The sequence below is a fragment of the Rutidosis leptorrhynchoides genome, chromosome 3 (assembly GCF_046630445.1).
Source record: "Rutidosis leptorrhynchoides isolate AG116_Rl617_1_P2 chromosome 3, CSIRO_AGI_Rlap_v1, whole genome shotgun sequence".
In the NCBI taxonomy this organism is placed as follows: domain Eukaryota; kingdom Viridiplantae; phylum Streptophyta; class Magnoliopsida; order Asterales; family Asteraceae; genus Rutidosis; species Rutidosis leptorrhynchoides.
Window position 1 is genome coordinate 526,040,969 of NC_092335.1, and position 11,276 is coordinate 526,052,244.

General features: G+C 33.7%; 2 protein-coding genes across 2 annotated transcripts; both read left to right on the forward strand.

Moving 5' to 3' along the window:
• Nucleotides 1–2,406: 2,406 nt before the first annotated feature.
• Nucleotides 2,407–3,510, forward strand: LOC139898353 (protein IQ-DOMAIN 19-like). The gene has a single exon (XM_071881085.1). It carries the CDS (start codon nucleotides 2,407–2,409, stop codon nucleotides 3,508–3,510), a length of 1,104 nt encoding a protein of 367 aa, XP_071737186.1.
• Nucleotides 3,511–6,024: 2,514 nt separating this feature from the next.
• On the forward strand, nucleotides 6,025–8,370 carry LOC139898354 (peptidyl-prolyl cis-trans isomerase CYP28, chloroplastic-like). The gene is made up of 3 exons (XM_071881086.1): nucleotides 6,025–6,461; nucleotides 7,125–7,451; nucleotides 8,038–8,370. The coding sequence occupies exons 1-3, from the start codon at nucleotides 6,119–6,121 to the stop codon at nucleotides 8,244–8,246; spliced, it is 879 nt and encodes a 292-aa protein (XP_071737187.1). The 5' UTR covers nucleotides 6,025–6,118; the 3' UTR covers nucleotides 8,247–8,370.
• The last annotated feature ends 2,906 nt before the right edge of the window (nucleotides 8,371–11,276 follow it).

The window sequence follows — 11,276 nt, forward strand, 5'->3', positions numbered from 1 at the left end:
CCGAGTTTCTCCTACGAGTATCTTCACCAAGAATCAAATCCCTTATTGCTTCAAACACTAGCTTAGTAGTTCCCGTAGAGCTACTAACCTCGGTAACCGTACCCGACCAACTTTTCGGTAATGATGAAAGCAAGATTAGTGCTTTTAGTTCGTCATCAAACTTAATCTCTACCGATTCAAGCCTTGAAATGATATTATTAAATTCATTGATATGATCCGTTGCACTCGTACCTTCCTTCATCTTTGTATTGAACAATTGACGCATGAGAAATACCTTATTAGAAGCGGTAGGTTTCTCATACATGTTAGAGAGTGCTTTCAAGCAAGCAAACGTCGTCTTCTCATTCACAACGTTGTATGCAACGTTCTTAGCAAGTGAAAGACGAATAGCGCCCAAAGCTTGACGATCCAAAAGCGTTCAATCGGCATCGTTCATGCTTTCAGGCTTGGTCTCTAACAAGGGTTGGTGTAGCTTCTTTGATACAAGTAATCTTCAATTTGCATCTTCCAAAAGCCAAAGTCTCTCCCATCGAATCGGTCGATTCTAAACTTCCCGTCTTCCGCCATCGTTCCCTTAACGAAACCTTGTGCTCTGATACCAGTTGTAAGGATATTAGGACCCAAAACAACGCAAGTGATTCAACAAGATCACTCACCGATAGTAATTCTACAAGATTACTAACCCACTTAATGAACGAAAGATTATAAATGCAAGAAATGTAAATCGACACAAGAGATAACGTGGTTATATGCAATCGTTGTGATTGCTTTAGTCCACGGACCAACTAGAGAATGTATTACTGAATATTTGTGGTGTGTTTACAATGAGTTACAAGAGGGTCTATTTATAGAATGATTTAAGGAGTAAGCTAAAAACAATTCCTTGAAGTTTCATGTGAGTTTCCTGACAGCTTCATGGAGGCTACATGTGAGTTTTCTGATAGTTTCGTGGAAGCTACATGTGAATTTCCTCACAACTTCGTGGAAGCTACATGTGAGTTTCCTAACAACTTCGTAGAAGCTACATGTGAGTTTCCTAACAACTTCGTAGAAGCTTCGTGTGAGTTTCCTGGAATCTTCCCTCTAATTGTTTAAAGTTCTACATATCTACAACAATTCTTATCTAGTTATCTTGTTTAATTATTTCATTTCTTTTTGGCCATTTAATAATTTTGAGAGTTTTTTTTGTTTTTTTTTTTTGTTTTCTTTAACTTATTTTGAGAATTTGGTATTGTTTCTGTTTTGGTTTGGTTGAAATATTGATATGCAACTTCATGGAACAGTTATGCTAAATATGAGTATAAATTTGTACGAAACTTTGTCTGTGTTTAGATGCGAAATACACTAATAAGTTATTGTCTTGCATTTTGGGATGAATTGGGCTAAGTAGAACGTGGTCATGTTTGTTTGTTCTAAGCTACCTCCATACTTATTAAAGCTGGCATCTATGACAACGTACAATGTACATCAATCAATCAATAATTAAAAATTTAACACTTCCACCGTTACAAAATGAAATTTATATACTCGATCCGTATGACTGTATTATACTTATTAATTAATGTACCAATATACTTTTAGTTCTTCCCTTTAATTTTTTTTGGACGGCTGTTAGGATCACTCAGGGAATATAACCACCCACGCGTTCATTTCATACACAGTTATACTCGTCCCCCAACTGCATGCCCAAGAGGAAACTCATATCAATCTCGTACGTGGCATGGACGGTAAAACCCCCCTCCTATTTACCCCCCAACACAATGTGAAAATGTGTCATGAGTGAAATTTAATGACATGGATGAAATTGTGGGTTAATATGTAGCCAACGGGGTAGAACTCATACATACGTAATACTCATAATACTTTGTTACCTTTATATGTCATATAAAATACTCTGTTGGCATCATTTATTTGCATTGTTGTTCATATTATATTTTTATTTTCTCTCAAAACTGCAATTTGTATACTTGCAATATTAATCATAAGAAGGTTTTCATTTTACTTTTTGGTGTTACTCTTAATTATAAATTTTCTGAAATTTTCTAATTTACTTTAATTTAAATATAATAATAAAACGGACTTCATATATAATGTCACTTTCTCTAAACTTCAGATTATAACACTTTTAAAATAAAGAGTTATATGCAGAAAAAAAAAACAAAGTATATTCACTTTTAAATTACGGAGTATGAGATAGTGAAAGTGCACGACTTGCCTATACTTATATCCGGCACTGACTAAATCAACAAAGAAAGTAGTTGAATATAAATATTCCCTTGGGATCTACAAATAATTGAATATACATATACATATGAATGATTATGAGACCAAAAAATCAATAAGATAAATGGACAGATTCAGATCTACAAATTATTGCCTTTGTGTGATCCAATGATACTTTAGAAAATGGGAAAAACAAGCAAATGGCTCAAAAACTTGTTAACCGGAAACAAACACAAAACCACTACTCAACCACCAATCCCCACCCAAGACACCTCACCCTCACCCATTGCCACCCACTCCACAACCCCCAAAGAAAGGCGTAGATGGAGTTTCCGGCGATCATCCGCCACGGCTACCGCCAATTCAAAGGAGAATACATCGACTCGGCCACCACTTTCTATCCAACAAGAAAAATTAGATGTACAGAACCATGATACGCCAATTGTGACGCCACTAGTGGCGGCCACCACCATGATGCCTCTCACAACCACCATTGTAACTATGAGAATCGACATCCAAGAGGATCTAGCCGCTATAAAGATCCAATCGGTTTTTAGGTCTCATTTAGCAAGGAAAGCTTTATGTGCTTTAAAAGGCCTAGTGAAGTTGCAAGCTTTAGTTAGGGGTCACTTGGTGCGAAAACAAGCAGCCGAGACTCTTCGGTGCATGCATGCTTTAGTGACAGCTCAGGCTCGAGCTCGTGCTCAACGAACACGAACATCAAGTCACATGTTTCATCATGGTGTTAACAATCAAGAACTAATGGAAGAAAACATCAAAATTGTGGAAATGGATATTGGGCATGCAAGACCAACCGAATATATGTTGTCCGATGCTAACCAAACCAATCATTTCGATGAATACTACCTGAAACCTTATAATTGTAGACCAAATTCTGTTTATTCTGTTACAGATTATTCTGAAACGGTCCAAGAAGTTGGTGTTTGTCCAAGTTATATGGCTAATACCCAGTCCTCAAGGGCCAAAACCCGATCTCATAGCGCTCCTAAGCAGCGCCCTCCAGATCAGGCTGGGCCCCCAGCTGAGAGACGGTCTATAAGTAGCATTAAGCGTAGGCCTTCTCTTGAAGGCAAAAATGTGCCACGAGCAGTTCGGATGCAACGTTCATCATCTCATGTTGGTTCGGGTGGTCAACCGAATCACTACCCATGGTCAATCAAGCTTGACAAGTCAAGTATGTCTCTTATAGAAAGTGAATGTGGGTCCACTAGTACTATGTTAACCGATGGATATTATAGTAAATCGGTTGTTGGTTATGGATACTAAATGAATCACTAGAGTTAATCTAAGTAGAATCAAGAAGCTTCAACGACTTGGTTGAAGGAGCTGAGAATCGGTTGTGTGTGGGTAGATTAAATGTTTTATTGTTTAATAGTTCGTGTTACGTACTTGTGAAATAAAAAAATTAATGTAAAATTTGATATGTGGTGTGGATCAACAAGTCCAATTTAACAGATAATGTAATTTATTAATTATCTATATCATATTATTGGTAATTATTATAATTAAGTATAGTTTCTTAAAAATTCTTAGCTGTTATTAGTTTCTCATTAATTAATTAAATATTGCTATTAGACAAAAACAAATACGGAGTAGACAGTAAGTGGAATGTTTTTAATTCATGTAGAATACTGTTCGTACGGCATATAAGAAACTGGTCAGATTGAAAATGAAATAGAGAATAAAACAAAGGGAAGTGACAAACATTATATTTTTTTACATATGCACTATTAAACTTAGGTACATTAGACCACACTTTCCGTCACTTTCCTTCCTACATCTCACGTGGCAAAAGTGACGAAAACTGACGGAGCCTAACAGAGCGTCAGAACTGACGAAGCCAAAGCGTCAGTTGGACTTCTGACGCAAAAAAAAAAATCGTCACTTCCTCCTTTAATCTATCACCAATTTTTCTGATTTAATAAATAAATATTTTTATAATTAATTTATTTTTCCCACACAATTTCAATTAGATCTTACCACATCACCCTACTCAATATTTGATACAAAAAACTGACACAACAGTTAACAAAAGTTAGAAACTGACATTGCCTAGTCACAGACAGATTGCACATTTTGACTAAAAAGTGCATAAACTGTATGTGATATCGCATACACCATTAGAAATGGTCTTATATTCCTTGCGTTCCAATTTAATACTCCTTAATTCTAGACAAAAAGATACAGTTTGAGAAAATGTTATCATCACTTTATATTTTTTTATTCAATTTCTTGTTTTACCCCATATTACTTTTTTATTTTACATGTATAAAGGAAAACTATAAAAGAACTTTATCTTATTATTTTTATGTATTAAACCTATTAAATTCAAGCGAAAGGAGTAATACTCTAAATCCCATTTAATTTTAATAATGTATAATCAGTGATATTGAAATTTTGATAAAATAAATAAGTTTAGTACTTGATAAAAATATTAAAATATTAAAGTAAGTTTAACTGAAATGAAAATAATTTTAAATAAAAAATAAATTGAAAGTATAAGAATTTTTAGTAGTTATTTTTGTAACTTAACACCTTTTTAAGAGAAACAATTATAGTAAAGTCGACACTAGTGTTTGATTGAGTCAAATTTTTTCCAAATATTAATTATAATTATTAATTATTAAGACTAATTAAATCAATATAAAAATTATATTTTTAATCTGGATGTATATATATTTAATTTATGAAATTTACGTAATCATCAAATAATTACTACAAAATATTTATGATGATACGCATGTAAATCCATATCAAATAAATTTTATTTGATAATATGATTTATCAACAAAATATTAAATAAAACCCTCGAACGAGACCGACACTAAGGTTCGGGACGAGGATAAGTGGACTATCTGCCAAATCACAAACTTAACGGATATTCCTCCCCGGATTATCCATCTGAAAAGAAAAACGGCACGTAACCGGACGGATAACAACGCTGCCTACCCGGTAATCTGCTCCCGGACGCGTAAGCTGTCCAGAATATTACCCGGATATAGGTTACCGTGAGGAAACACTTGAAGAAACTAGGCCATGTTTACATGTAAGCCCTTTTCACCGGGTAAGTATATTGTCTACCCGACAACCTGCTCCCAGATATGTAAACTGTCTAGAAGGTTGTCCAGGTACAACTTATCGATATGAAATACTTGAAAAGATTTCAGGCCACACGTAAGCCCTTTCTATCCGGTTCATAGTATGCTGCCTACCCGGTATCCTGCTAACGGGTAATTGCATAAGACAAAACACACGAGTGGAGCGTGTATGCCACGTCAACCCGTAAAATCAAGAAAATTTGTTAGGATTCGTTTGTTACGATTATGAAAGGGACACGTGTCACGTCATCATTCCTTCTAACAAACTTCTGGCGCCTATAAATACACTCCGTAAGTTATTCATAACACACAATGTTATCACCTTAACGTTACTCTGCCAAAATAACTGCGTGATATCACTCACACAATCAAATCAGTTGGATTCCGGCTGTCACCGGAGTTCAATTACCTCATATATTAACTTATTCTATCTAATCGAATAAGTTAATCCGATTGATTGTTTTACACTCTCATGAATTTCTAGATTTCGATTAGATTTGCAGAATTGCCGGAGTTAAAATAATCTATCACCTACTTTTTTCCTCAAATTAAGCACTCGAACCTAAATTTATTTTCAAAATCAGTTTTAGGTTCGATCAATTTAATGTATTCGTTCATAGAATACTTCTTTTTATAATAATTTTAAATTTGTATTCATATTTTTATCTAACTTGGGCCTACCCACGCATTCGTGTATTATCCATGAACACACAAAACCACACCTACATCATCAACTCCCCATTCATCGCATCTTTCCGTCATGCACCGTCGCCACCATGAACAGCCAAATAACCACCACCATCACCACCACTAGCCTCCCTTTCAACCCTTCCAAACTCCTCCTCCACCGTCGGTCCCTCCTCCTCCTAACCACCACTACAACCACCCTTTCCCTCCCCTCCATTTCCATCGCCTCACCACCACCGAAACAACCTGACACAACTATTACTGACCGTGTCTTTATGGACTTTAGCATCTGTCCTAGCTACTTCCAAACCCGAACTCTTGGATCCGACCTCGCTTCTTGCCCCGACTCCGAACCCGTTGGTCGTATTGTTCTTGGATTGTATGGGAACTTTGTACCTATCACTGTTTCCAATTTTAAAGCTATGTGTACAGGTAATATTGATATAACTTGAACATTTTATTTTACGTTTCTAATTGTTTATTACTATTTCGATAATTACTAAGATCTTTTACATGTTTAAAATGAAATACAGTAATTGATTTCACATTTTATTAAATTTGTTATTTTAATTATTTTGGGACGATGAAGTGTTTCAAGAAGTAATTGGGTTAATAAATGGTGTATTCTTCTAAAACATTTGTTGCTAATTTCGATTTTAATTATTTTTTTGTCTGCTAATAAGTGTGATTGGTAATTGGTAATGGTAGTAATTTCTGGTAGTTAGACATAATTGCATACATTTGTCTTTGGAATGTACATGACGTCATGATCCTCGACTAGTCGGGCTTTTGAAGTACTCCGACTAGTCTCCGTTTTGACCGATTTATTCGGTAGAAGTTGTAAATTGTTTATTTAGTTGAATCAATTTGGCCAAATTAAGTCACATACAGTCAAAGTCAAAGCAACATCAGAATGGCCTCCGACTTATCGATTAGTCCTACAAGGTGCCGACTAACGACATTTATAACCTTACATGACGTAGTGATTGCGTACGACTAGGCCATGACTGAGTAATATATTACATACATCTCTGTAAGTATAGTATGACATAAAAGTAACATTAACTAATTCTATCTGTAACTGTGTATACACAGGAATGTCTGGATACTATAAAGGAACATTGATTCAGAAACTATTTCCTGGTAACTATTTCATGGCGGGAAAACAGGGACGGAGGGATAAAGGTGAAGTCAAACCTCCGGTTAATTTGGTTAGAAATACAGAGAGTATTGATCCAAAAGCGTTCGAGTTAAGGCATACGAAAGGTGGTGTTTTGTCTTTATGTTTATCGGAGAATGATGATGATGATGACATCAAACTTGATCCTAATTACTCGAATGTCGAGTTCATGATTACTACTGGTCCTGGCCCTTGTCCTGATCTTGATGGGAGGAATATCGTTTTTGGTACTGTTCTTGAAGGTACAATAATTTCTTTTTATGCGTTATTTGTTAAATCAGGTGTAGGAACGATTAAACGGTATTAATCGATCAAATCTTCAATATCGAGTGCGGAATTACTCGATATTGGGTTTTATATCAAAAACAACTCTAATACATATGATCTAGTTGATTAAATCGACTTTAGAATGATATAGATCAATCAAACAGAGTGCTAGACCTTCAGAGAATCGAATACACGGTTAGGGAATGGTTTAGGTTCGTAACCCTAACAATGAACCCGAAATCAACATTAAATAAGCTCTGCATGAGCAACCGTGCAGTTGCAGGATGCAACCATGCGGTTGCACTCTGTACCCGTACGGATGCAACCTGCATCCGTGCGGTTACACCAACAATAAGTATATTAACTTTAAACTCATACAATCGCTTATTATTGTACTTACTATGTCTTTGTTACCATGAACTCGGGACATACGTTCATGCACCAACATCAGGTTTATGTACGAGTTGATTAGTATCAAATTTAAGTTTATCGACAGGTGATTTTGAATTCTAAACACTTGTTAAGTAACTTTGATCTTGATGTTTGTTGAGCTTTTTACAGGTATGGATGTTGTGGCAAGTATAAATTCGATTCCAACGTATAAACCAGGGGAAAGGGTTCGACAATATAATGATTTGGCAGAGTTTTTTGGAGACGAAAGAGCTAGGAATGCGCGTGCAATCTGGGACAGGCCTCAAAAAACTTTGTATATCAGCAACTGTGGAGAAGTTAAAGTTACAAAGCCTACTCTTTCACCATCATTACCTTAATAATTACTTCCATGTATTTGTAAATGAGATATACCTGATGTGTAAATTTACACTCCTTGTAACATTTAACATTCTTAATTTGTGAAAGTTTGTTGATTTGAAGAAACAAGCATTAAGGAATTGAACAACAATATCATTTGTTGAACTTGTGGCTTTGTGGATTGTTTCAAATTTTTTTATCAACCGCTAAGTGAGTCAGATATGCCCTTACACCTTATGGAACTTGCAGATGATTGTGAGCTGGTCCGGATTACCGGTTATCTACCTTTCGCCATCAAAAATTATATAACCGAGTGCGAATGAGGGGCAAATCTAATGGAGAAACTATGAGGAAACATATCATCGTCGCGATTTCCACCACCATTGTTATCGTTGAAATTAAGTGCGTAACTTTTTGGATTGTATTGAAATGGCGCGAATTCCCCTTGGTAGTTTCTTACTAAAGCTTCTAATGAAGTTCTTCCAACGTGGGCCAGCCACAAGTTCAGGAAACTCCTTTAATGTCTTGAAACTAGTCCTCAACCATCATTGTCCGAAATGTCTCCCGATTTTATGGTAAATAAATGTTGCAGATTCTCTATATTGGTGGTGAGTATCGTAGCATGAAAATAGCCGGAAACAACCACAACCATTGTTGCTAGAAATGATCTCTTCGTCGTCGTAAGTGTAATAGTTGTTAGAGATGAGACGACCCGTCCTAATCCATAAGGACGAATACAATAACATATGATTACATTGCGAGGTTCTGACCTCTATATGATACATTTTACAAACATTGCATTCGTTTTTAAAAGACAAACTTTCATTACATCGAAAGTTGACAGGCATGCATACCATTTCATAATATATCAAACTATAATTGACTTAGAAAATAATCTTGATGAACTCAACGACTCGAATGCAACGTCTTTTGAAATATGTCATGAATGACTCCAAGTAATATCTTTAAAATGAGCAAAGGCACAGCGGAAGATTTCTTTCATACCTGAGAATAAACACGCTTTCAAGTGTCAACAAAAAGGTTGATGAGTTCATTAGTTTATCATAATCATTCATTTTCATCATTTTAATAGACCACGAGATTTCATATATTGACACGCGTAACCCGCGAATTAAAATTCATTCATATGGATTGAACACCTGGTAAACGACCTTAACAGGATGCATATAGAATATCCCCATCATTCAGGGACTCACATCGGACATGATAAATCGAAGTACTAAAGCAGTTCAAATTCTCTGACTGAGGCTTGTTAGTGCCCATAGATCTATCTTTAGGATTCGCGTCAATTGGTGGCAATTATAATAAACACCAATTCTTAGGCTACCAAGCTAAAAAGGGGCATATTCGGTTTGATAATCCAACCATAGAATGTAGTTACGATCACTTGTGTCTATTTCATAAAGCATTTATAAAAGCGCATGTATTCTCAGTCCCAAAAATATATATATTGCAAAAGCATTTAAAAGGGGAGCAAATGAAACTCACAATACTGTATTTCGTAGTAAAAATACATATGACGTCATTGAACAAGTGTAGGGTTGGCCTCGGATTCACGAACCTATATCATTCGTATATATATATTAAAATATATATTCGTAATCAAACAAATTTATATATGTGTAGTTATGTATTAAGATTAATATTTATATAATTAATACTTATAATATATTATTTTATCTGATATATAACTTAATTAACATTATATCCATATAAATAATATTATGATAATTAAAACATAATATTATGTATTGTTTGTATACTTATGTAATGAATATATATTTTTATATACATATCTTCTGTTTTAAAAAAATTAATAATTGTAATAATACTAGGTTATAGATAATAATAATAATGGTAGTAATAATAATATCATAATTAAAATAAGGTAATAATAACAAATATAGTAATAACAATGATAATATTATTTATAATTAGATAATAATAATAATGATAATAATACTTATTAATATCTTACAAACTTAACGATTTTATATCTATATGTACCTATATATATATATATATATATATATATATATATATATATATATATATATATATATATATATATATATATATATATAGGTACTTTGTTTATAATATGCACGACTATAGTTATGTTATTTATATCCTAATCAATATAAATCTTATATTTATCTAAATACTTATCTTATTCAAGATCATAAGATTTTTCCATAATTTTCAAGTTTAGTTCATAAACGTATAATATACTTAATAATAATAATAATAATAATCATAGTTGTAACTATAATACTACTAATAATAATAAATGATAATTAATACTTGTATTAGTGATAAAATTATATTTCTAATAATAATAATATTAGTAGTGACTATAATGATAATAATATTAATTATACTAAAAATCTTTGATAGTGCTCCAAATGAACATATATTTAGTATCAATATCCTTCCAATATGTAAAGTTTTCAGTTACAATCGTTCTATTTACAAGTGATATTCGTTTAAATAATAAAAGGTGAAGACAAAAGGCAGATTCGACGAATTGAAGACGCAAACGGCCAAAAAGCTCAAAAGTACAAAGTACAATCCAAGAGGTTCAATTTATTGATGAGAAACGTCTAAAAATTACAAGAGTACAAGTTACAAAACGCAAAGTACACGATATAAAATAATACGCAAGGACGTTCGAAAATCCGGAACCGGGACATGAGTCTACTCTCAACGCGCGACGCAATGGTGCAAAAATTACAAGTCAACTATGCACATAAATAAAATATAATATTTAAATAATTCTTAAAATTATTTATATATTATATTATTATTTAATAACGTCCACAAGCAACGATCCAAAGTCATGTGAGCTGGAAATTCAAACTCCGCGACTCGCGGAGTTTGAAAGGTAAAAGTGCCGCAACTCGCGGAGTTTGAAATTTCAGAAATGTCCTATAAATATCAACGTTTTCTGCCGAGTTTTAAACACACAATAATAATAATACTCTATAATAAATAATAAATATATATATATATATATATATATATACATA